This window comes from Rhinoraja longicauda, chromosome 4 (genome assembly GCF_053455715.1).
Source record: "Rhinoraja longicauda isolate Sanriku21f chromosome 4, sRhiLon1.1, whole genome shotgun sequence".
NCBI classification, from domain to species: domain Eukaryota; kingdom Metazoa; phylum Chordata; class Chondrichthyes; order Rajiformes; family Arhynchobatidae; genus Rhinoraja; species Rhinoraja longicauda.
Window position 1 is genome coordinate 11,269,570 of NC_135956.1, and position 26,572 is coordinate 11,296,141.

Consider the following 26,572-nt stretch of genomic DNA (forward strand, 5'->3'; position numbering starts at 1 on the left):
CAGGACTATGAGTGCAGAGGCATGATAGCTGGTTGTCTGTGTAGGAAATAACTGCAGATGCTGGTTTAAATCAAAGGTCGACACAAAATACTGGAGTAACTCAGCAGGACAGGCAGCATCTCTGGAGAGAAGGAATGGGTGATTCTTTGGGTGGAGATCCTTCTTCAGATGGTTATCTTCCATCTCACTCTCGGGCCTTATGCAATGCTTTGACTTAAAATGTCAAGTTGCTCTTCCCCCCACAGGAGTGATCCAAGGAGTTTCTTCAGCAGTTTGTGATTTGCTCTAAATCTCAATATTATCTGTCCATTTTATCTTGATAGAATGGTGATTATGTTTCAGTATACTGTTTACTCCAGCTGATTTTACCTCTTAAAAAGCATAACTTAATTTTAATCTATTTCAAATTTTTAAAATGCTACATAGAGCACAGAATAATTTAATATGAAGTAGATAGTATATTTACTCACATTCCTTGGAATTGGGGATTATTACATGGATAGGATAGGTTTAGAGGGATATGGGTCAAATGCGGGCAAATGGAAGTAGCTTAGATGGAGCTAGTTCATAGAAACATAGAAAATGGATGCAGGAGTAGGCCATTCAGCCATTCAATATGATCATTCAAAATCAGTACCCCTTTTGTGCTTTTTCCCCATATCCCTTGATTCTGTTAGCCCTGAGCTAGATCTAACTCTCTTGAAAACATCCAGTGAATCCATGGCCTTCTGTGGCAGAGAATTCAACAGATTCACAATTCTCTGGGTGAAAAAGTTTTTCCTCATCTCAGTCCTAAATGGCCTACCCCTTATTCTTAAACCGTGCCCTGGTTCTGCACTCCCCCAACATCGGGACCATTTTCTCTCTCATCCTTCTAATTCCCAGTGAATACAAGCCCAGTCGACCCATTCTTTCCTCATATGTCAGTCCCGCCATCCCGGGAATGAACCTTGTGAACCTATGCTGCACTCCCTCAATAGCAAAAATGTCCTTCCTCAAATTAGGAGACCAAAACTGCACACAATACTCCAGGTGTGGTCTCACCAGGGCCCTGTACAACTGCAGTAGGATCTCCCAATACCATGTGTTCTAATTTTGCACACTGATCTCTTGTGTGGGGCCTTGTCAAAGGCTTTTTGACAGTCCAGATACACCACATCCACTGGCTCTCCCTCAACCATTCTACTTGTTACATCCTCAAAAAATTCCAGAAGATTAGTCAAGCAGACTAAATAATGATCAATGCCTTTAGCTACACGATTATTGTGGTGACACCGATGCCAAAGAAAAGCAAGGTTGCATTGATACTCATTTGTTTAGCACCTTGTAGTGTAAAAAAAATCTTTCAGACTACATTTCATTATAAATTTATTTTTACCTGTTACATCTTCCTGGTAACTTCAGACAACATCCTTTAAAACTCTAAGATATGAAAGTGCAAAGCCAAATGTTGTTTGCAACGGCTTCATTCACACTGGCTCGAGAAAGGCTGTGATTTCAAAGCTTGCTGCAATTAAAATATTTGTGCAGAAAATTATAAGATTCCTACTAATTGGGTCCCAATCACATTCAATAATGGTAATGTAGTGAGTAAAATAGATCTTTTTTTTTTCAAAAAGCTATGTGATTGACTTTTATTTTCTTTCACTAGGTCAGCAGAAAGATCTTAAATGGAACCTTGCCGTTATTCAATTGTTTTCAGCGGAAGGAATGGACATATTTATTCGGATTCTGCAGAAACTAAACAGCGTCCTGATACTGCCCTGGAGGTTACATGCAAATATGGGAACTGCGTTGCAGAGGATTATGATCCTATCCATTACAAGATGCACCCTTTCTCTTTTAAAGGCAATGTTGACGGAACTTCTGAGAGGAGGGTCGTTTGAATTTAAAGATGTTCGTATTCCCACTGTTTTGGTTACCCTCCATATGGTCCTTTGCTCCATCCCTTTGTCTGGTCGATTGGACGATGAAGAACAAAAGATTCAAAATGACATCGTTGATATTCTGCTTACTTTTACTCAAGGCGTCAATGAACAGGTCGCTTACTCTGAAGAGTCTCTGGCAAACAACACGTGGTCGTTAATGTTAAAGGAAGTCCTTTCCTTTGTACTGAAAACCCCAGAAGGATTTTTCTCTGGAATGTTACTGCTTTCAGAACTTTTGCCTTTTCCATTGCCCATGCAAACAACACAGGTGAGATCAGTATCAGAACTTGCAATGAAATGTCAAGTAATTTTTGAACACTCTTCAAAGGTGCACAGATTATTTTAGGTGGCACAGCGGTAGAGTTACTGCCTTACAGCACCAGAGACCCAGGTTCGATCCTGACTATGGGCACTGTCTGTACAGAGTTACGTTCTCCCTGTGACCGTGTGGATTTTCGCTGGGTGCTCCGGTTTACTCCCACGCTCCAAAGACATGCAGGTTTGTACGTTAATTGGCTTCTGTAAATTGTAAATTGTCCCCAGTGTGTAGGATGGTGATCTCTAGTCAGCGCGGACTCGGTCTGCCGAATGACCTGTTTCCACGCTGTATCTCTAAAGTCTAAATACCAACTTTATGGGAAATGATCTGATGACGAGAAAATCTCTGATGCCTAGTCCACTAAAGAAGATTAATTTCAAATGAAGTCAATATTTGAAGCATTGGTCAAAAAGCAAGAATCTGCAGATGCTGTAGGTCCAAAAATAAAACCAGAAAATGCTGCCTATACTCATCAGGTTAGACAGTATCTGTCATGGGAGAAAGAGTTTTATGAACCCTTTTTTAAAAAATGTATTAATTTGTTTTTTTAACCCTAGATTTGTGTTTTTTTATTTGACAGCCGATTTCAGCAGAAGGCATGGCTGTAGCACTGAATACCCGAAAACTGTGGAGCATTCACCTTCAAATACAGGCCAAGTTTTTGCAAGAGCTAGTACGATCTAGCTTCGGATCTACCTGCCAGCCTTTACAACAGCTTCTCAGGCGTGTGTGCATGCAACTCTGCGATCTGGCATCCCCCACAGCTCTGCTTATCCTGAGAACTGTATTAGATCTGATTATTGAAGAAATAAGCAGGTAATTTATTTTTTAAGTGCTCCGTGTAATTTTATCTGATTTATGGTGGTATCACCTTTGTGCTTTGTTCATGAAAAGCTGTTGAGGAATATTAAAAAAATTCTGGAAGTAATTTGGATTTCCAAGACAAAATAGAAGGGCCACGTTTATTTGCTCAAGGTCAGCACAATTATATTTGTTTGGAGCCTTTTAAGACGGGTAAGACGTTATATGTTGCTCTGGTTTTGTTCATTATTGTCACGTGTACCAGGCAGGGTACGGTGAAAAGTTTTTGTTTTGCCTGTAATCCAGTCACAGAAAAGACTGATTACAATCAAGGTGCAATGATTACACTGACTGATTGCAATGTACATGATTACAATCGAGCCGTCCACAGTACACCGATAAAGGGCACAACATTTAGTGCAAGATAAATTAAGGATGAGGTTGAAGGGAGGTCAGGACCACACTCAAGCTGATGAAAGGATCGTTCAGTTGCCTGATAACAATAGACAATAGACAATAGGTGCAGGAGTAGGCCATTCAGCCCTTCGAGCCAGCACCGCCATTCAATGCGATCATGGCTGATCACTCTCAATCAGTACCTCGTTCCTGCCTTCTCCCCATACCCCCTCACTCCGCTGGAACTGGAGCTGGAGCGTTTTCAAATAATTAAATACTCAATTTTTTTTCCCCTCACAGTCCTGCAGAAGGGAAAGAGAAGACGGTCACTGCTCAGACTGCACGGCTGCTGGCATTACTGGATTCTTTAGCCTCCCATGGACCTTGTAAGGCTGCTCTCCTGCATCTTTTAAGTGGAGCCAGCAAGGGTGACGAGAGATTTGCTGAAGTATTTCGAGGGATGCTGGAATTGTTACGGACAGTGGTCAACAATGTTCATCATCAACACTGTGCTGAGTATATTGCTTCTGTTGTGCAGTCCCTCTGCGACCAGGTAATCTTTTAGTTTAAAAAGTTAAATATTGATTTTGTTTTATAATTTATCCTGCAGATTTAAGTAAAGATCCTTTTTCTTGTTGTAGAAACAAGGAACTGTGTAGAAACAAGGAACTGCAGATGCTGGTTTATACCAAAGATAGACACAAAGTGTTGGAGTAACTCAGCGGGTCAGGCAGCATCACTTTCTCCAGAGATGCTGTCTGACCTGCTGAGTTGCTTCAGCACTTCGTGTCTTATTGTTAGGAAAAGTGCAGAGTTGTCAAAAACCTATTACAAATCCTTGCCATCATGCTGCCCCTGTAATGGTGAGCTGGCAGTATTGGTGCATTGGCTGACAGAACTTAGCACTAGATATATATCCTCCTGATAGACTTTTTGTTTTCTGTGCTTCCTCACTGAATCACTGTTCCTTCCAGTTGCTATTTTTGTTTTTAAATTAAATCTGTATTTTAGCACCTGTCTTAAAGGAGGAAAATAGTTAGATAAATTCAAAGGTTATGGGAAGAAGGCAAGAGAATTTGAGAGGCAAAAGTTGGATGAGTCATGATGGAATTGTGGAGTGGACTCGATGGGCCAAGTGGGCTAATTCTGCTCCTTTGACATGAACTTATTAATTGAGCACAGGATTTGTGCTCTGATATCTTGCCCACGTATATCTTTTCAAAATAATAAAAATAAAAACAAAATGCAGTGATTGCTAAAAACATAAATAAATGTGACGGTTGAAAATACTCAGCTTGTCAAATTACATCTGTAGAGAGAGATTACATTTTATTTTGATGATCTGTGATGAGTAGGCGTCAATCTGAGGCATGACCTCTCACTGTCGCAGTTGCTGCCTGAATTATTGAATATTGGTTTCATCCTCTTTTTTTCAAATCAACCTAAAAGGCTGTTTGAAAAGCACACATTTATTCAGTTTCACAGTTGTGTTTGTCTGAAGATATCGTGTTCTCTTTGGCAAATAATGGAATACAGTGCTGGAGGAACTCAGCGGATCAGGCTGTATCTTTGGACATGGATAAGTCTGTATCTTTGGACATGGATAAGTGACGTTTCCTGACAACGGTCCCAACCTGAAACTTTTGCCTATCCATGTCTTCCGGAGATGCTGTCTGACCTGCTGAGTTTCTCCAGCACTTTGTGTTCCACACAAGATTCCAGCATCTGCAGTTCCTTGTATCTACATTGAGCTGATATACCCATTTGAAGAAGGGTCTCGACCCGAAACGTTGCCCATTCCTTCTCTCCAGAGATGCTGCCTGTCCCACTGAGTTACTCCAGCATTTTGTGTCTACCCATTTTACCCTTTCCAATTTCTATTCTGCTGACCAAAGCTCTAATTGCTGGTTCTTCCTAGAACATATCTTTTCAAAATGCATTTGTTAATATAAATCTGGTCATTTATGTGTAGTTATTAGTTAGCCCTTCAATAAGGAGTTAATTTGAGTGTATAGTTTGAAATTACGGGTTTAATGCAAGTGCAATAAAAACTTCCAATGGTTCTAATGCTCTTTTCATTCCGACCACCCTGTGCAGGACATTTCGCTGGTCTTGAATAATTCAACTGAGGGATCTGGCTCTGACCTGGAGCAGCTGTCTAATTCCCTGCCAAGTGGAGAATTTCTGTCATCAATTTGTGATACCTTCTTGCAAGCACTGGCTAATAATGAGACCACGTTTGCCACAATTCTTACTTGCCTCAGGACCATGATATTTTTAACGGAACATGAATACGGGTTTTTCTATTTGAAGAGGTAAAGAAGCGAATTAAAATATTTTACTTGAATATTCTCAAGCTGCCGATTAAGAAAATGACATGCAGTGGATTTGATCTGAGTAAACTCAGTGGTGAAGAAATGTACTCCATTTGAATGAATCTATCATGCAGTATTTAAGAACTAAAATAATAAGCTGGTCATTGTGAAAGATGCACATTATCCTCTTTGCATCTATATCTGGACCATTTGATTACCGTAGAAGATGAGTTTGAATTCCAAAATAGGGTGGTGGGTGTATGAAACAAGCTGCCAGAGGAGGTAGTTGAGGCAGGTACTATCTCAGCATTTAAGAAACAATTGGACAGGTATATGGATAGGTCAGGTTTGGAGGGATATGGACCAAACGGAAGTAGGTGGGACGAGTGTAGCTGGGACATGTTGGCAGCTGTGGGCAAGTTGGGCCGAAAGGCCTGTTTCCATGCACTCTTGACTCGAAGCCAAGGATAATTTGAGGTATACATAATTGTATAGGAGACTTCAAGTTTAGCCAAATATTGATTGCAAATTCAGTGTTACCTGTCTGTTTATATGTTCAGTGTCTCTTGATACAAAGCCCACGTTGACATTTTGCTGTAACTCTGCTAACCGTTGACGCGTGAAACTCTACATTGTGGTGGATCAGTTGCTTCCATTTTTGTTAAAATATCATCACTTCAAATACAGTTATACTCTTGCGTAATCGTTGTCATCTCATTCTGCCAGTATATCTCTGCATCTTTATAGTTTTCCACGTGTCTCAATATTTTTTTGCTCCTGTTCAAAATGTTGTCATCATTCCCTGAGCTCTTAAATCATATTAATTTTTCTGTAAAATGACCAGCCTCAACACTCAGTAGAACTTCTCAATAAACACTCCATCCTGAAAAGATTTCTTTAACTTCTTTCTTTTCTTCTCAATCTCCAATTGCCTCTGGTTCTACATTGTTCTACATTTTATCTGTTACCTTCTCCCAGCTAACAATGATCTACATTTTCCTTGATCTCCATTCCCTTTGCCCTGTTTTCACACCTTCACGCTTCCTTATCCATGTATCTCCCTCCCCCCTGGCGTCAGTCTGAAGAAGGGTCTCGACCCGAAACATCACCCATTCCTTCTCTCCACAGATACTGCCTGTCCCGCTGAGTTACTCTAGCATTTTGTGTCTACGAGTTCTACATTTCCAATTTTCTTCTTTATCTGTGTCTTGTCTTTCAAGAGTTCTGATTCAAATATTTTATTGAAAAATATAAATTAATCTTTTGCATTTTTTGAATGGCATAGACTGCAGCATGTGTCATTTATGTGGATTTACACTGTTTTCATGCAGGACATAATGATAAATATAACCTATTTTACCATAATTAGATATTTTTAGTCTTGCCAACATTTTTAACTTTTCCTAAAATTCATGTTTAGATGGCCCATAGTGAAATAATAAATGATGATATTGCTTAATTTTGAATGTGTAACGAGGCTACATGTTTTTAATTCTTTTTCCTTCAAATAGTGCTTTGAAACAATTTAATAACGCCCTTTATTCTCTGCTGAAACGTGTGGTTCATAATTTCAACAAAGAAATGGCTGAGTTGGCATCCACATTACTGGATTTTCTACGGCAGATCATAAATACAGACAGTTTGGTAAGTGGAAATATATTTTGTTTTACCAATACAACGGCTTAAAAAAAAAAGGAATTGCTCTATGCGGCCTAATATGTGGGAGTGATTGTTCCATCTTGTTACTGGAAAATCAGGTTGTATTCTTTGTTTAGAGGTTAGTTGATTTTTTTTTTCAACTTTGGGCACATTTGAAGCATCTTGAATCAGATTGTACTAGATCAACACAATTTGAGTTGCACAGCGGTAGAGCTGCTGCCTCACAGTGACACAGACCCAGGTTTGATCCTGACTATGGGTGCTATCTGTGCAGAGTTTGTACGTTCTCCTTGTGATCACGTGGCTTTTTCTGGGTGCACCGGTTTCCTCCCACATGCCAAAGACATGCAGGTTTGTAGGTTAATTGGCTTCAGTAAATTGCCCCTAGTGTGTAGGGAGTGGATGCGAAAGAGGGATACCATAGAATTAGTGTGAATGGATGATCAGTGGTTGGTGTGGACTCAATGGGCCTGTTTCCACACTATCTCTAAACAGTTACATTATATTTTGTAAACATAAAGGAAGGAGGCATTGATATCCATTACGTTCAACAAGCTTTGAGGTTGTTCTCTGACCAATCTCCCCTAATGCCAATTCCAAACACTGGAGAATTGAGAACCATCACTACTTGCTCCTCAGCCCAATTCTCATTGAACTGTTGAATAATCAACTACCTTTTGTAGTTTCCTGTAAGCATTTGTAATGGCTCCCTCTTGGATGCCATCCTCCTCTTTAAGTCTGCCATTTTTATTTTTATCTTCAAAAACAAATCTTTAACACTTTGCAAAGTACCATCCATCTACAGTATCTCTTTTCTCTCAAAATCCTTGAATAAACTGAACCGTGTCATTGCACTAATTCCCTAGGGTTTTCCCAAAAGTTCACCTGCTGACTTTTCCTATTTTTCAACTGTTTGCTGTTCCTTGGCTATCTCGTCTGAAAATATAATGCCAGATTCCACAAATATGTGAAGAACAACCATCCTTACATGGCCAACATCCCTCTTGGCCCTTCCGCTGTCTACGCTGTTCTGTTTATCTGGCATCCAATATTGGATGGTCAGAAATTTCCTTGAATTGAATATTGGTGGGCTGAATAGAATCATGAAGTCAAAGACCCACACAGAACAGAAACGGGCGCTTCAACCCAACTTGTCCAGGCCGACCAAATTTAATTTCAAGTAACCCCTACATTCCCTCTCTTACCCCCCCCCCCCCCCACTCCAGTCGTCTTACTAGATCCACTGTCCGCGTCCTTGTATTTCTTCACTTTCACCACTTACCCGGCCAACAATGGGCCATTTTGGGCTCCACCCTTTCTTGGTCATCTGTTGCCCTCCCTGCTTTGTTCTGGCCTTTTCTTACCTCCAGTTCCTTGGCCTCTACTTTCAGTCTGAAGAAGGGTCCCGACCCAAAACGTGCCCGTCCTTTTTCTCCAGAGATAGTCATGGAGTGATTGTGTGGAAACAGGCCCAACCTTCCCACACCGGCCCAACATGCCCCAGCTACACTCGTCCCACCTGCCAGCATTTGGTCCATATCCCTCCAAACCTGTCCTATCCATGTGCCTGTCGAACTGCTTCTTAAATGTTGGGATAGTCCCTGCCTCAACTACCTCCTCTGGCAACTTGTTCCATACACCCACCACCCTTTGTGTGAAAAAGTTACCCCTCAGATTCCTATTAAATCTTTTCCGCTTCACCTTAAACCTATGTCCTCTGGTCCTCAATTCACCTATTCTGGGCAAGAGACTCTGTGCATCCAGACCAAGATGCTGCCTGACCCACTGACCAGCACTTTGGGTCTATCTTCTGCCGAACTAAACTAGTCCCCATTTGTTCATCGAGCTTGACCCATATCCCTCCAAACCTTTCTTATCCAGTTGTCTCTGAACTTGACTACAAACTCTTCACAAATCACTGAATCTGTTCATCTTTGGCTGAGCTCTTAATCCTCTGCCTGGTTCATCCAAATTTTATTTGGTGATGGTCTCGTGAAATGCCTTGGATATTTTACTACATTACTACATTCAATAACTCTTTAAATGCAGATTGTATTCATTATTTTGGTTGTATGACATTTTTTTCCATGATGTCATCTCACAGAGCATTAATTTTATGGCTCTAGCATCAATAGAAATGGGTTCATGGTGTAAAAGTGCTAAACATAACTAGTGTACACTAGTGTACACCAGATATCAGAATCTAAATTGACTTACAAGTAAAAGCAATGAGAGACCTTTCTCATAGTGTCTCAATTGGTCAAGCTGTTCTTTAGTCATTAGAATTAGGTGGTAAAGCAGAAAACTATAATTTGATGGATTAGCCTGTGACTCTTAATAGTGCACAAAATTTGGTTTTGAATGTAATTTTAATGCTAGTGTTTTGAGTTAATATGCTTCTCTTGGCTTGTAAATAATACACATTGGGAGTAACAGAAACATTGCTGTGGGGGTGTAGAAGTGCATTTTATTTCCCCATGGTTAACCCAGTTCACCTCGATAGGAACAAATATTTGTAAAATTGCAAATTAAAATCCGTTTGACGTAAAGTTTTGCAGCTGATTAACTGATGTATACGTGGGAATTGAATGCATTCCCAACATAGTTCAATTAGCTTAGTGTGCTTCTTAAACTGCATGATTTTGAGAATAATGTAATGTTGGGAATATTTACTTAAATTGTATTATAAACAAACATCACGATAAATAAGGATATTGCTATATATCCTACAGTTGATAAAATATAAAACACACCATTTTTAAACACTCATTTAACATACCATTTAATCTATATAGCTAAAAATCTGTTAGGCTGATATCTATATGTTGTGATTTTTGTTGTTGTTGTATTCATTACATTGATATTATTAGAGGCAGGTAATTAAGATAGATTGATTAGTAGGACTAGATGTTACAATCCCTAAAGTTGCACTACAATTGACTGGTGTTGTTCTTGGGGGTGACCACTAGGTAATGTTGCTACCATTCAGACACATCTTCAGTTGTGTACTTCAACGTCACTGGGTGTTTTGGTCTTTTATCACAAGAAATAATCAAGAAAATATTGGTCGGGGGGAAAAAAAGTTGATATATTAATTTAATATTTGTAACAAGGTAACTGCAGATGCTGGTTTAAACCAAAGATAGACATAAAAAGCTGGAGTAACTCAGCGGGACAGGCAGCATCACTGGAGAGAAGGAATGGGTGACGTTTCGGGTCAAGACCCTTCTTGTGTTCCATTTATTAATGCTTGTAATTGTCTTGTAGGCCAGCTGTGGAGATGAAGGTGTTCCTATGAAGGTTGATGGGCTCCCGACTCCTCGATCTTCAGCACTGAGTGCTGCAGATGTGAAGCAGCTGCTGAAGTGGAAGGAATCCTCTGATGATCACTTGCTGTTTGAACTGGATAAAGTCATAACGGTATGCACTGGTTTTAATTTCTCATTGTCACATGCACCGAGGTACAGTGAGAAAAAAATTGTTTTGAGTTCCATTCAGTCATGTCATACTATACATGTACAATCCATCTATGCACAAGTAAGCTCATAAGTAATAGGAGCAGAATTAGGCCATTCGGCCCATCAAGTCAACTCCGGCATTCATTCATGGCCCATCTATCTCTTCCTCTTAACCCCATTCTCCTGCTGTTTCCCCATAACTCCTGACACCTGTATTAATTAAGAATCTATCTATCTCTGCTTTAAAAAGATCTATTGACTTGGCCTCCACAGCCTTCTGTGGCAAAGAATTCCACAGATTCACCACCCTCTGACTAAAGAAATTCCTCCTCATCTCCTACCTAAAGGAGCGTCCTTTTATTCTGAGGCTATGACCTCTAGACTCTCCCACTAGTGGAAACATCCTCTCCGCATCCACTCTATCCAAGCCTTTCACTATTTGGTACGTTTCAATGAGGTCCCCCCCCTAATTCTTCTAAACTAAAGTACAGCAGGTAGTGTAAAAATATAGAAGATTGAGCTATTGCAGTTACAGCTAGAGAGAAAGGTAAGATTTATTTTAAGTGCAAAGGCCACATTAACGTAGGCTGGGTTGAAGGTACACTCTTACCTTCTGAACGTTCCATTCAGGAAGCTGACAACAGAGACGAAGAAGCTATTTCTGAATCTGCTGATATTTGCTTTCAAGGTTTTGTATCGTCTGCCTGACAGAAGAGAGGAGACGAGGGAGTGACTGGGGCATAAATAGTCCTTGATTACGTTGGCTGCTTTTTCAAGGCATTGTGAAGTGTGGATGGTGTCGAGGGGTGGGTTGAGGCTGGTTTGTGGGATGGACTGGGTTGCATCCACAGCTCTTTCCATTTCTCACAAAGTGCTCAGACAGAAGAAGGGTCCCGACTTGAAACATCACCTATCAATGCTCTCCTGAGATTCTGCCTGACCCGCTGAGTTGCTCCAGCACAGTGCCTTTTTTTTTTGTTAACCAGCGTCTGCAGTTCCTTGTGTCTCCATTTCAAACTATGTTTTCTTTGAATTAATTAAGGTTGATATGAGTGTAGTTTTTACAGCAGTCTTCCAAATCATGTATATCAGTGCACTTCGTTATGGATTTGTAAAAATAAATGTTCTTCTTGTCGCAGGAGCTGTGTAAAGAGGATGATAGTTTTGACTCTTTACTTGAAAACATTGTTGGGTTGCGACAGATATTGGAAACTAGTCCAGATGTTTTGCTGACCACCGAACAGGATGTGGAGCCTGTCCTTCCAGCTGCTGAACCTATCCTTGTCCAGTTTAACAACAGGCACGTAACACGCATATCTGAAATTTCAATTGGTCTTTTTGGGACAGAATATATAACCATAAAATCGTGTATCATTTTATACTAGTGGGATAGCCTCGGACCAGAGGCCATAGCCTTAGAATAAAAGGACGTACCTCTTAGAAAGAGATGAGGAGGAATTTCTTTAGTCCGAGGGTGGTGAATCTGTGGAATTTGTTATGATGGTGGAGGCCAAGTCAATGGATATTTTTAAGGCCGTGATTGGCAGATTCTTGATTAGTATGGGTGTCAGGGGTAATGGGGAGAAGGCAGGAGAATGGGGTTGAGAAGGAAAGATAGATCAGTCGTGATTGAATGGCAGAGTAGACTTTATGGGCCAAATAGCCTAATTCTGCACCAAGAAGTTATGAACTTATTAAAAATGTAATGTGTTCCAAAGAAGTGACAACGGTGAAGACTAGACAAAAATCAACCTGGTCTATTTAAGTTTGGAACCTATTTGAGGCCTAGATTGGAGTGGTGCAAGCTCTTTGTGTAACCCACTCTTCTGTAAAGCTCTAATTTTGGAATCATTTCATAGCAGGCCTCTTTATTCTGATTCATTTATATTAATAAGAAGCAGATTTTATGTTATGTACTAATCATTGTTTTAAACTTGTCCCATGAGGGGATTTGTTGTTATTGGAGGCCTCCATTTTGATTTAGCTTCGCAGTATAGTGGGCAGTGTACAGTTTAAAGGTGACTAGAAGTGACTATTTGAACTTCGGGTATTGCTAGAAATCAAGTAAGAAATCAGAATTGTTTCCTGCACACCAACTTCTTTCTTGACTTCCAGCAATACCTTAAGTTTAGACTCGGAATAGAAACAGATAATGTGGAAGGGTTTCTGGAGATTTGGCTGATAATGATAAAATATAATTTCAACAGATAGCTGATGTATAATTTAGATATTCTAAATAGGAACAAATGAACCTCTATTTGAAAATAGTAATTTCTAATTATTGCTGGATCATCAAATTTGAAGTCATAATTTTCTGGTACTTTGGTGTACATTTAACAATTTGACCTAATGAAACTGAATTGCTGTTTTATGCAATTACTGAATAACTGTTCCAGTTAAAGGCTCAAATTCAAGTATCAAATTCTAATGTCTATTATTATTGTTTCATGGCTAACTATTATTAAAACTAAATCTATACCAGTTTTACATTACTGTATGGAGATATGAAATGCAGAAATAAATTTTATTTCTTGTAATTTGAACATGTTCAAATTAAGATTGATATTCTCAAATCAATTGATGTGGCTTTGAATTATTTCCCTTGGGTATGCTTTTTGTATAATACAATGAAAAATAATGCAGTGCCTCATAATTTCATAAGTTATAGGAGCAAAATTGGACTATTTTGGCATGTCGAGTCTACTCTGCCATTCAATCACGGCTGATCGATCTTTCTCCACCCCATTCTCCTGCCTTTTCCCCATAACCCCTGACACCCTTACTAATCAAGAATCTATCAATCTCCTCAAAACTAACCATTGACTTGGCTCCACATGCGTCTGTTGCAATTAATTCCACACATTCACCACCCTCTGATTAAAGAATTTCCACCTCATCTCCTTTCCAAAGTTGAGCCTTTTTATTCTGAGATTGTGCTCTCTGGTCTTAGACACTCCCACTAGTGAAAACATCCTCTCCACATCCATTCTACCCAGGCCTTTCACTATTCAGTTAGTTTCAATGAGGTTCCACCTCATCTTTTTTAAACTCCAGCAAGTACAGGCCCAGTGCCGTCAGTAACCTAATCATCCCTGGGATTATTCTCGTAAACCTAGTTATAATTTCATTTTAAAAGTTTAAATCTCTCTGGCTCATTGGAATTTGTGACTTGTATTTAAAACAGCACAAATTTATTTGTATTCTGAAAAAGCAATTCACTTTGAACTTTAAATTTGAAAAAAATGTATTCAGCTGCTAGAATTTGCATCAGCAGTGACGTTTATTTTTTGTTCTAGGACTGTATATGTGATAGCAGATGTTATGGACGACCAGTTAAAGACTCTGTGGCTTTCCCCATTCCAAGCGGAGGAGCTTGACACAGATTTAGATATGGTAGGTCCAATAACAGAAAGCTCTCTCAAACATTTTAAAGGCTGAACTGAGCGAGACCTGGGGGAGCGATATGGGTCATGTGCAATGTACAAGCACAGGCAAGAGGGGTAGCTTAATCAGGCTACTTGGTCAGCATGGACAAGTAGGGCTGACGAGCCCGTTTCTATCCTGTGCGAGTCTGTGACTTCATGATTCTGTTCAGTCCTCCTATATTCACTGTGCACATTAACACGTGCCCATCCAAATGTCCTACTAAGAAAGGTGCCAATGTTGAAAAATGGATTATTCACTAAATCCAAGTATGGCAGGCCCGTAAGCCGCACGCCCAATACAAGATTAAAATGCCCCTCACCTGGTGGTGTCTTATATGTCGGTCTTTGGAACTGCATTACATGGCTCGGGTATAACGCATTATAACAGGGTCAGAAGAAAAAATCCTCATTGCAAGGGTTAAGCAGTTCAACTCTGTTGCTGAAATGCATGAGGAGTTTCAACATCCGAATACAGCCCCAAAACTCCCAATGGAATCTGGCTAATGGGTTCTGGATTTCTAGATTCAGGAAAAATTTAAGGGCAGCGCGGTGGTATAGCGGTAGAGCTACTGCCTTACAGCGCCAAAGACCGGGTTCAATCCTGACTACGGAGTTTGTACGTTCTCCCCGTGACGCGCGTGGGTTTTCTCTGAGATCTTTTGTTTCCTCCCACACTCAAGTCCTACAGGTTTTGGCTTGATGTAAATGTAAATTGTCCTTAGTGCGTGTAGGATATTGTTAGTGTGTGGGGATCGCAAGTCGAGCAAGTTGGGCCGACGGAGCCTGCTTCCGTGCTGTATCTCTAAACTAAATTAAAAGGTTCATAACTAGCTGACATAATGGTGAATGCTGGTAATTTGATGTGGAACGTACTTAATTTCCCTGTCAATTCCAGCTCAATAGAAAAGCTGCAAAGTAAGGATCATATTCAATTTTGCCGATTAGTTTGTCAGCTAATCAGAAGTATATATGGATTAAAGAAATGAATGTTTGATAAAAATGTGTTGTAACTGTCATTTAAATTCATCGTTGAAGTTTAGTTTAGAGATACAGTGCAGAAGCAAAGCCCTTCGGCTCAGTGATTCCGCGCCAACCAGCGATCCCTGTTTACTAGCGCTATCCTACACACTAGGAACAATTTACAATCTTTACCGAAGCCAGTTAACCTACAAACCTGTACGTCTTTGGAGTGTGGGAGAAAACCGGAGCCCCCGGAGAAAACCCACGCGGTCACAGGGAGAAAGTACAAACTCCGTACAGACAGCACCTGTAGTGAGGATCGAATCCGGGTCACTGGTACTTTTAAGGCAGCAACTCTACCGCTGCACCACTGTGCTGCCCATTTCTGAGTTTTATGAGCTAAGTGAAGCTTCCTTGCGTTGATATCTTTACAATGTTCTCTGTAGGTCAAGGTTGACTTGATTGAGCTGGCTGAGAAGTGTTGCTGTGATATGGACTTGAAGGCAGAATTGGAAAGATCATTCCTCTCAGAACCCTCTTCGCCTGGTAGAACCAAGGTATCGAAAGGCTTTAAACTGGGAAAGCATAAACACGAGACCTTCATCACATCCAGGTGAGATGTCATACGATTGGCATGTTTGTTGTTGTTTGATCCACATGGACAAGGAACAAGAAAATCATTTGAATCCTCTGATCTCGCACATTTATACATATCTTATGAATTTCAAATTATTTTAGTCTATTCAGGTCTACTTGTTTTTCCTTATTGATGTGCCAATTGAGTGGTCTGTAAGCATTCACATTTCCAAGGTATCTGTTTAAAAGTTATCAGTCTAACTCTTTAAAGTGGTTCTCATATTCCACTTGTCATTTTGGACTGCTATTGCCAAATTTATTTGTTATCAAAAATTGTCAATTTTGGACTCAAACTGCTCTTTTTCTTGAATCTGGCTTCTTTCAATTATGAAGTAAGGTTTTAAGTTTTTTTCTGTTTTCCCAGTCATTTTTTGTTTAGTTTAGTATGGAAACAGGTCCTTCGGCCTAACGAGTCTGCGCATATCATCAATCACCCTTTCACACTAGTGCTATGTCCTGCATACTGTGGACAATTTACTGTAACCAATTAACCTACAAATCCGCACATCTTTGGGGTGTGGGAGGAAATCGGAGCGCCCGGAGGAAACCCACATGGTCACAGGGAGAACGTGCAAACTCCACACAGACAGCACCTGAGATCAGGATAGAACCTAGGTCTCTGGCGCTGAAGGGCAGCAACTATACCACTGTATCACCGGTGCTCATCTTGAGATCTATTCCACATTACAGCAACATGGAGACATTTTTTTTCATAGTTAAATTTTATGTATAGCTCATTTCATGGGAAGGTGGAAATATGCAACTCGTTTCCTGACCATCTTCTGCTCTCCCAAAACTCGCCCTCTGACCACGATAATTAATAAACGATCACCATTGATCTATTTGAATGGAGCAATAATTATGCCAAATGGCTTGCATCTGCTCTGGTAATGTACATTTTCGGTACTCTTGTTCTCTGTTCCTACATAATACACTAATTTCCTCTGTATTGCGATAATTTGAGACAAATTCACGTTATAAGAGTAGAATTAGGCCATTCGGCCCATCGAGTCTACTCCACCATTCAATCATGGCTGACCTCTGCCCCCAATCCCATTTTTCTGCCTTCTCCCCTTAACCCGTGACACCCGTTCTAATCAAGAATTTGTCTATCTCTGCCATAAAAATATTGACTGACAGCCTCCACAGTCCTCTATGGCAATGAGTTCCACAGAATAACTACCCTCTGACTAAAGAAGTTCCTCCTCACTTCCTTTTAAAACAGAAGTTTAGACAAGATCTCTTTATGACTCCAGGCAACCCCAGCCCACCGTCTGAACCGACCAGCGATCCCCGCAGTTTAACACTATCTTACACACTCTACGGACAATTTACACTCATACCAAGCCAATTAACCTACAAACCTGTACATCTTTGGAGTGTGGGCGGAAACCGCAGATCTCAGAGAAAACCCATGCAGGTCATGGGGAGAAAGTACAAACTCTATACCGACAAGCGCCCGTGGTCAGGATTGAACCCGTGTCTCTGCCGCTGTAAGGCGGCAACTATGCCGCCGTGCCGACCTAGTCTTTTCATGCAAAATATACTAAAGCATAGTTTCTTTGTAAAGTTCATGTATTGTTTACATTAACATGATCATATGCTTCACTGATCATTGTGGAAATATTTTTTAATTTGCTGTGATCTTTGTTTAAATTTAATTCCAGTGGAAAATCTGAATATATAGAGCCTGCTAAACGAGCTCACGTGGTTCCACCGCCTCGGGGGCGAGGCAGAGGGGGCTTTGGGTCCAATTGCAGACCTCACGATATATTTAGGCAACGCAAGCAAAATACAAGCAGGCCGCCTTCGATGCATGTGGACGATTTTGTGGCCGCAGAATGCAAGGACGTTCCCTCCTCAGGCCCGCCTCCACCAAAGAGGACAAATAAAGGACCTCAGAAAGCTCCGCGTGGCGGATTTTCCGGGAACAGGGGGCGAGGTGTCTTTCACAGTCAAAACCGCTTCTTTTCACCGCAGGCCCCCAAAGGTGTGTAAATATCTACACTGCTCCCTTTGTCTGTGAAACTGAGTGATTGAAATGACCTTATTTACAACATAAAACATAGATCGTTCAGCATAGCCCTTTGGCCCACAATGTCTGTACCAAACATGATGCCAAGAAATGCCTATTTCCTTTATCATCTTTACTTTTTTGCATATCTTTTAGTCATTGTTCTTTATCTCTTCTCATCAGCGTCTATATCTCTCGTTTCCCTTATCCTTAACCAGTCTGAAGGGTCTCGACCCGAAACATCACCCATTCCTTCTCCAGATGCTGCCTGCCCTGCTGAGTTACTCCAGCTTTTGTGTTTATCTTCGGTTTAAACCAGCATCTGCAGTTCCTTTCTACACATGATGCCAAGATAAACAAATCTCATCTTCATCAACATGATCCATATCCCTCCATTTCCTTATGTATGTTTTATTTATTTATATATTGCATGTAATACTTCAGATGCAGTAATCTTTCAATAGCTTAGTGCAGTCATGCATTGTTTCCATGGATTCTCAGGTAGTTAAGGTACCACACAACTACTGTAGAGCCACAGGTCTAATAACCTGATGTACATTATTAGGTGTACGAAAGAACTGCAGATGTTGGTTTAAATCGAAGATAGACACAAAATGCTGGAGTAATTCAGCGGGTCAGGCAGCATCTCTGGAGCGAAGGAATGGGTGACGTTTCGTGTCGAGACCCTTCTTCAGACACATGAAGGTGTGGGCCCAACAATGAGCTTTATTATCACTGGCTATAGCTCAGACCCTCAAGTTTATCTAACTTTGGAAAAAGAAAAGGAGCTGCTATCTTTAAGCCCTCCATAGTTTAAACGTTATGCATCTTTTTTATTATTAATAGTCCTACAACATTTTAGAGGAGCTTTCTTAGTGTGAAAATGTATTTGTGCAAGGTTTGTATGTGCACGCCATGATGGACATGGGAAAGGGAGAACACACAGTTGCATCATGTCCCAACTACAATGTTTAGGAAGGAACTGCAGATGCTGGTTTAAACCGAAGATAGACACAAAAAACTGGACTCATCAGGACCCGAAGCATCACCCATTCCTTCTCTCCAGAGATGCTGCCATTCTCGCTGAGTTACTCCAGCTTTTTGTGTCTATCCTACTACAAGCATTGGAGATCATTTTTCAATGTTCTATAGATTCAGGATCAGTTCCTGTGGATTGGAGGATAGCAAATGTTATCCCACTTTTTAAGAAAGGAGGGAGAGAGAAAACGGGTAATTATAGACCAGTTAGTCTGACATCAGTGGTGGGGAAGATGCTGGAGTCAATTATAAAAGACGAAATTGCTGAGCATTTGGATAGCAGTAACGGGATCATTCCGAGTCAGCATGGATTTACGAAGGGGAAATCATGCTTGACAAATCTACTGGAATTTTTTGAGGATGTAACTAGGAAAATTGACAGGGGAGAGTCAGTGGATGTGGTGTACCTCGACTTTCAGAAAGCCTTCGACAAGGTCCCACATAGGAGATTAGTGGGCAAAATTAGGGCACATGGTATTGGGGGTAGGGTACTGACATGGATAGAAAATTGGTTGACAGACAGAAAGCAAAGAGTGGGGATAAATGGGTCCCTTTCGGAATGGCAGGCAGTGACCAGTGGGGTACCTCAAGGTTCGGTGCTGGGACCCCAGCTATTTACGATATACATTAATGACTTAGACGAAGGGATTAAAAGTACCATTAGCAAATTTGCAGATGATACTAAGCTGGGGGGTAGTGTGAATTGTGAGGAAGATGCAATAAGGCTGCAGGGTGACTTGGACAGGTTGTGTGAGTGGGCGGATACATGGCGGATGCAGTTTAATGTAGATAAGTGTGAGGTTATTCACTTTGGAAGTAAGAATAGAAAGGCAGATTATTATCTGAATGGTGTCAAGTTAGGAGGAGGGGGAGTTCAACGAGATCTGGGTGTCCTAGTGCATCAGTCAATGAAAGGAAGCATGCAGGTACAGCAGGCAGTGAAGAAAACCAATGGAATGTTGGCCTTCGTAACAAGAGGAGTTGAGTATAGGAGCAAAGAGGTCCTTCTACAGTTGTACCGGGCCCTGGTGAGACCGCACCTGGAGTACTGTGTGCAGTTTTGGTCTCCAAATTTGAGGAAGGATATTCTTGCTATGGAGGGCGTGCAGCGTAGGTTCACTAGGTTAATTCCCGGAATGGCGGGACTGTCGTATGTTGAAAGGCTGGAGCGATTGGGCTTGTATACACTGGAATTTAGAAGGATGAGGGGGGATCTTATTGAAACGTATAAGATAATTAGGGGATTGGACACATTAGAGGCAGGAAACATGTTCCCAATGTTGGGGGAGTCCAGAACAAGGGGCCACAGTTTAAGAATAAGGGGTAGGCCATTTAGAACGGAGATGAGGAAGAACTTTTTCAGTCAGAGAGTGGTGAAGGTGTGGAATTCTCTGCCTCAGAAGGCAGTGGAGGCCAGTTCGTTGGATGCTTTCAAGAGAGAGCTGGATAGAGCTCTTAAGGATAGCGGAGTGAGGGGGTATGGGGAGAAGGCAGGAACGGGGTACTAATTGAGAGTGATCAGCCATGATCGCATTGAATGGCGGTGCTGGCTCGAAGGGCTGAATGGCCTACTCCTGCACCTATTGTCTATTGTCTATTGTCTAATGTTGTTGGGATGAAACTGATTCAAACTATGCCCTTCAGCAAAGGCATTGTGGACAGAAGGGCCTGTTACTGTGCTTTACCCTTTTAAATTCTAAGATGCATAGAGGATAGAGAGGACATAGGTTCAAGGTGAAGGAAAAAAGATTTAATAGGAATCTGAGGGGTCACTTTTTCACACAAAGGGTGGTGGGTGTATGGAACAAGCTGCCAAATGAGGTAGTTGAGGCAGGGATTATCCCAACATTTAAGATACAGTTAGACAGGTACATGAATAGGACAGGTTTGGAGGGATATGGATAAAATGCGGGCAGGTGGGACTAGTGTAGCTGGGACATGTTGGTCAGTGTGAGCAAGTTGGGCAGAAGGCACTGTTTTCATGCTGCATTACTCTATGACTCTATGCATTTTCTCTCCCACACCTTGTATGTATGTATATCCTTATTCCTGTCTGCCTCACTTTAAAATGGAGCAAATGCATTGTAAAATTGTCGCCATTTTAATTTATAGAAATATTTAAAACAGGATAGGCTGCCAATTATGAAAAAATGTATCATAATATTTATTATGTATATTTATAAATTGGGAAGGGAAAATGATTGAGGTCTCTGGTGGGCGAGCCTTTTGGGACCAGTGACAATTGTTCTATTAATTTTAAGATAGTTATGGAGACTGTAGGCAGGCAGCTGCAATACTAATATACAAAGATACTAGAGGAACAAGATAGTCTACTCGACTCTGAAAACCGTAGTATGTCATGGCGCCATTTTAGTAGGCAGAAACTTGCTGAAACATATAAAAAGAAAAATAACAAAAATCTGTGAATTGATAGATGAGATATATTCTGCATTTTAGCATCACACATACTGTTCCCCCAAAACACTGATTACACTGTGAAAGTAATAGCGAACGGCGGGTTTTGCCTACTAAAATGGCTCCTTTGCGTACTACACTTCAGTATAGGCGATTTCAACAGAATGGTCCATCTTGTTCCTCTAGTATCTTTGCTAATAAGGTTGCCGTAGTCGGGGATTTTCTTTCCCAATATTGACTGGGACTGTCATAGTGGAAAAGGCTTGGATGGGTGGAATTTGTTAACTGCATTCAGACAAGTATCCTCAGTTATGAGGTGAGAGGGAAAAGATTTAATAGGAACCGGAGGGGCAACTTTTTCACATAGTGGGTATATGGAACAAACTGCCAATGGAGGTTGTTGACAGGTACAATAACGACATTTGTACATGGATAGGAAAAGTATCGGGGATATGGGCCAAATGCGGGTAGGTGGGACTATTGTAGATGGGGTATCTTGGTCGGCATGTTTCCATGCTCTATGACTCTTTGACTACGAAAAACTGTGAAGTCACCCCTGTGTCTTTGTTCAGAGAGATATAATAATTTTGTCAGGTGTCAGGGATTATGGGGAGAAGGCAGGAGAATGGGGTTTAGAGAGGGAAAGATAGATCAGTCGTGATTAAATGGTGGAGTAGACTTGATGAGCTGAATGGCCTAATTCGTCTGCTGTCACTTAACAAAAAATAACTTCATTCAATGACACTGTTAGATGCAAGATCTATGGTTGGTGGTGCATATTATTGATCTCTTATCGTTTCTTCGTAGAAGATCTGCCTTTTATTCCGGCTCATGCAGTCGGACTTTTGCATCCCAGCACGAGAAATCGTAAGTGCTTTGTTTTTTGAGTATATATATATATATATATATATATATATAGTATAATATATTAATTATATGACCAACAGAAAGAATGAATATCACACATTTAGTTATGTTTGTTACAAACTTAATCTTAGTTAAATTTATCAGAAATAATATTTGGGCAGTAAGTATCTTTTCTTCTAATGGGTGTTCGATATGCCTTATTCCATCCATAATGGTTCACAAGTCATAGGAGTAGAATTATGCCATTCGGCCCATTGAGTCTACTCTGCCATTCAATCATTGCTGACCTCTGCCTCCTAATCCCATTTTCCTGCCTTCTCCCCAGAGCCCTTCACACCCATTCTAATCAAGAATTTGTTCGTCTGGACTTTCAAAAAGCCTTTGACAAGGTCCCACACAAGAGATTAGTGTGCAAAATTAGAGCACATGGCATTGGACAGGAAACAAAGAGTAGGAATTAAAGGGTCCTTTTCAGAATGGCAGGCAGCGACTAGTGGGGTACCGCAAGGCTCGGTGCTGGGACCCCAGTTATTTACAATATATATTAACGATTTAGACGAAGGAATTAAATGTGACATCTCCAAGTTTGCGGATGACACAAAGCTGGATGGCAGTGTGAGCTGTGAAGAGGATGCTATGAGGCTTCAGGGTGACTTGGATAGGTTGGGTGAGTGGGCAGATGCATGGCAGATGCAGTATAATAATGTGGATAAATGTGAGATTATCCACTTTGGTGGCAAAAACAGGAAGGCAGATTATTATCTGAATGGTGTCAGATTAGGAATAGGGAAGGTGCAACGAGACCTGGGTGTGCTTGTACATCAGCCACTGAAAGTAAGCATGCAGGCACAGCAGGCAGTGAAGAAAGCTAATGGCATGTTGGCCTTCATTGCGAGAGGATTTGAGTTTAGGAGCAAGGAGGTCCTACTGCAGTTGTACGGGGCCCTGGTGAGACTGCACCTGGAGTATTGTGTGCAATTTTGGTCTCTTAATTTGAGGAAGGACATTATTACTATTGAGGGAGTGCCACATAGGTTCACCAGGTTAATTCTCAGGATGACAGGACTGACCTATGATGAAAGAATGCGTCGACTGGGCTTGTATTCACTGGAATTTAGAAGGATGAGTGGAGATCTTAAGCATGCAAAATTCTTAAAGGATTGGACCGGCTCGATGCAGGAAAAAATGTTCCCGATGTTGGGTGAGTCCAGAACCAGGGGTCACAGTTTAGAAATAAGGGTAGGCCATTTAGGACTGAGATGAGAGAAAAAATTTCACCCCGAGAGTTGTGATTCTGTGGAATTCTCTGCCACAGGAGGCAGTGGAGGCCAATTCACTGGATGTTTTCAAGAGGGAGTTAGATTTAGCTCTTGGGGCTAAAGGAATCAAGATATATGGGGGGAAACCAGGAACAGGTTTCAGATGATCAGCCATGATCATATTGAATGGTGGTGCTGGCTCGAAGGGCCAAATGGCCTGCTCCTGCACCTATTTTTCCATGTTTCGATAATCTCTGCCTTAAAAATATCCACTGACTTGGCCTCCACAGCCCTCTGTGGCAATGAGTTCCACAGATTAACTACCCTCTGACTAAAGTAGTTCCTCCCCGCCTCCTTTCTAAAAGAGCGCCCGTTAATTCTGAGGCTATGACCTCGGGGCCTAGACTATCCCACCAGTGGAAGAAGCATCCTTTCCACATCCACTCCATCTGTGCCTTTCATTATTCTGTATGTTTCAATGAGGTCCCCCCTCAACCTTCTGAACACCAGCGAGTACAGCCCCAGAGCTGTTAAGTGCTCATCATACGCTAACCCACTCATTCCTGGAATCATTCTTGTAAACCTCCTCTGGACCCTCTCCAGAGCCAGCACATCCTTCCTCGGATATGGGACCCAAATTGCTCACAGTACTCCAAATGCGGCCTGACCAGCGCCTTATCGAGCCTCGGCATTACATCCCTTGTCACAAAGGGGCTTGAATCCGTCCCTGATTAATGGGATTACACTTGGCTGGTCTGAATGAAATAAAAATGACAGTGATGTACTTTCTTGAGACCGAGGCAGACTAGAGGGAACTTAACTCTGCAGCTGGCTGTCTGACACACCCATGGTGAGGTGGTAGACAATATCCCAGGTATCTAAAATATTATTATTCCATGCACTGACTTTAAATATAAATTCACATCGTCCAGTTTAGTTTATTGTCACGTGTACCGAGGTACGGTGAAAAGTTTTTGTTGCGTGCTAACCAGCCAGCGGAAAGACCATACATGATTTCTAATCGAGCCATTCACAGTGTATATGGCGCTAAAGTAATCATGTATTGCCTTTGCACTGTCCATTCACAAAATGCTGGAGTAACTCAGCAGGTCAGGCAGCATCTCAGGAGAGAAGGAATGGGTGACGTTTCGGGTCGAGACCCTCCTTCAGCCTTTCCACTGTCTGGTTAGCACCTGTGACAATAAACTGAATTGAACTGTTTGAATTTATATTTAATATCAGTGCATGGATCAATAATATTTTAGATTCCTGGGATACCACTAAATGAAATGATTCACACACATCAGGTCACTACACCCTGTAGCTCCTGTACAAAAGCCTTTCCACTGGCTTTGACATTCAAATTGCAGTACTTGCCATATGACAACAAGGTAAGTTTACCACTGTTATGTTGACAGGTTTTTCAAAAGTTCCTGCTTTAAAATCAAAACTATATATATTTAATTCAATGGAGGCTCAAGAGATATTGGATGCTGGAATCTGGTAAAAAGGAGAGGAGCTGGAGGAATTCAGTGGGTCCGTCATCTGTGGAGGACTTTGTTTTATTTTACTTTATTATTGTCACGTGTGCAGAGGTACAAGCGTGTTGTTGTGCATTGTCCAGTGAGGAAAAACTATACGTGATTGCCATCCAGCTGTCCACAGTGTACAAATACAGGATGAAGATTATCATGTTTAGTGCAAATTAATGTCTAATTAAAGGTAGTTCGAAGGTCTCCAATGAGGTAGATGCAAGGTCAGGATTGCTCTCTAGTTGGTGATGGACTGTAACAGCTGTGGAGAAACTGTCCCTGAATCTGGAGGTATGCATTTACCAGAGGGGAGGAGGGGGTGACCGGGGTGAGACTGGTCCTTGATTATGCAGGTGGCCTTGCCGAGGCGGTGTAGATGGAGCCGATGGAATGGGGGTTGATTTGTGTGATCGTCTGGGCTACGTCCACAACTTCAGGTTGCGACAAAAGGGCACAGAGTGCTGGAGTAACAGAGGGTCAGGCAGTATCTCTGGAGAACGTGGATAGGTGATGCTTCGGGTCAGGGCCCTTCATCCAGACTGAAAGAGTAAGAGGAAGTATCCAGCATTAAGAGGTGGAGCGAGGGGTGAGGAAAGACTTATCAAATGATAGCCAAGTCAAGTTTATTTTCATATGCACGTATGATGAGGTACAGGCGCAATGAAAATCTTGCCTGCAGCAGCATCACAGGCACATGGACTCAATGGCACGAATATTAGATTCTCCAATTAGAGGCAATCTTTCTGTTGCTTTCTTTCTTCCTATTTACCTTGTCCTCACGCACACACCCTTGCTTCCCACCAAACCACCCAGGCCCCTATCACCCTGTTTTTACTCTCACTCCTCCCACTGGATCACTCCCTACCCCCACTGCTCACCTGTCCCTTCCCTGTGTTGTCCCTACTGCCACCACCCCTCTTCATTCAGTTCCATTCTTTATCTTCCCTTCTTATCTGTTTCCAGAGCAACCACCAGATTCAAGAATGACTTGTTCTCCACTGTTATCAGACCTCTCCTATGCTAAGAATGTATTCCTGATCTTCCAATCAACCTCATTGTGGCCCTTGCACTTTCTCTGTAGCTGTAACACCATCAATTGTGCACTCTTTTTCTACACTCTTTATCTTGTTGCCTCTTACCAACCCTCCACCCCTTCCCTCCCCAGCCTGACTGCGACCTGCCATCCAACCCATCTTCACCTGTATCCGCCATATTTGTTGCTAGTTCTTGCCCCACCTCCCGCATCCCACCCCACTCTTTCAGTCTAGATTAAGGGTCTCAAATTGAAACGCCAACTGCCTAAATGTCTGAGCCATTGAGTTCCTCCAGCTACACTCCTTGTTTTAGTTACATCTCATTTTACTGAGTTGGTAGTGGATGAAATAAGCGACTGGTAAATTCCTTTCTAACTGCTCTGAGTTAAAATGTTGGCAGTCGCAGCTCAATTGAAATGTAGACTAGATTGGTATAGATTATGAGTCTGAAGTAGGTTCACCAAGGAGCATTGTAGTTGATGCTAAATTTGCCATCTTTCAAAAACTTGATGTGGA

The 26,572-nt window shown here is 41.5% G+C and overlaps 1 protein-coding gene across 4 annotated transcripts in view; it reads left to right on the forward strand.

Annotated features, from left to right (window-relative positions):
- The window catches only part of virma (vir like m6A methyltransferase associated), a 73,327-nt gene that overhangs the window by 35,589 nt on the left and 11,166 nt on the right, over positions 1 to 26,572 (forward strand). For 2 of the 4 annotated variants that reach the window (XM_078397178.1, XM_078397176.1), the window contains exons 13-23: positions 1,652 to 2,196; positions 2,828 to 3,063; positions 3,745 to 3,997; positions 5,542 to 5,759; positions 7,271 to 7,403; positions 10,686 to 10,838; positions 12,016 to 12,176; positions 14,173 to 14,269; positions 15,708 to 15,874; positions 17,565 to 17,887; positions 22,172 to 22,231. In XM_078397178.1, coding sequence (XP_078253304.1) covers positions 1,652 to 2,196; positions 2,828 to 3,063; positions 3,745 to 3,997; positions 5,542 to 5,759; positions 7,271 to 7,403; positions 10,686 to 10,838; positions 12,016 to 12,176; positions 14,173 to 14,269; positions 15,708 to 15,874; positions 17,565 to 17,887; positions 22,172 to 22,231 — 2,346 coding nt within the window. The remainder of the gene's footprint in view (positions 1 to 1,651; positions 2,197 to 2,827; positions 3,064 to 3,744; positions 3,998 to 5,541; positions 5,760 to 7,270; positions 7,404 to 10,685; positions 10,839 to 12,015; positions 12,177 to 14,172; positions 14,270 to 15,707; positions 15,875 to 17,564; positions 17,888 to 22,171; positions 22,232 to 26,572) is intronic. The other 2 variants (XM_078397175.1, XM_078397177.1) reach the window with 1 other exon arrangement.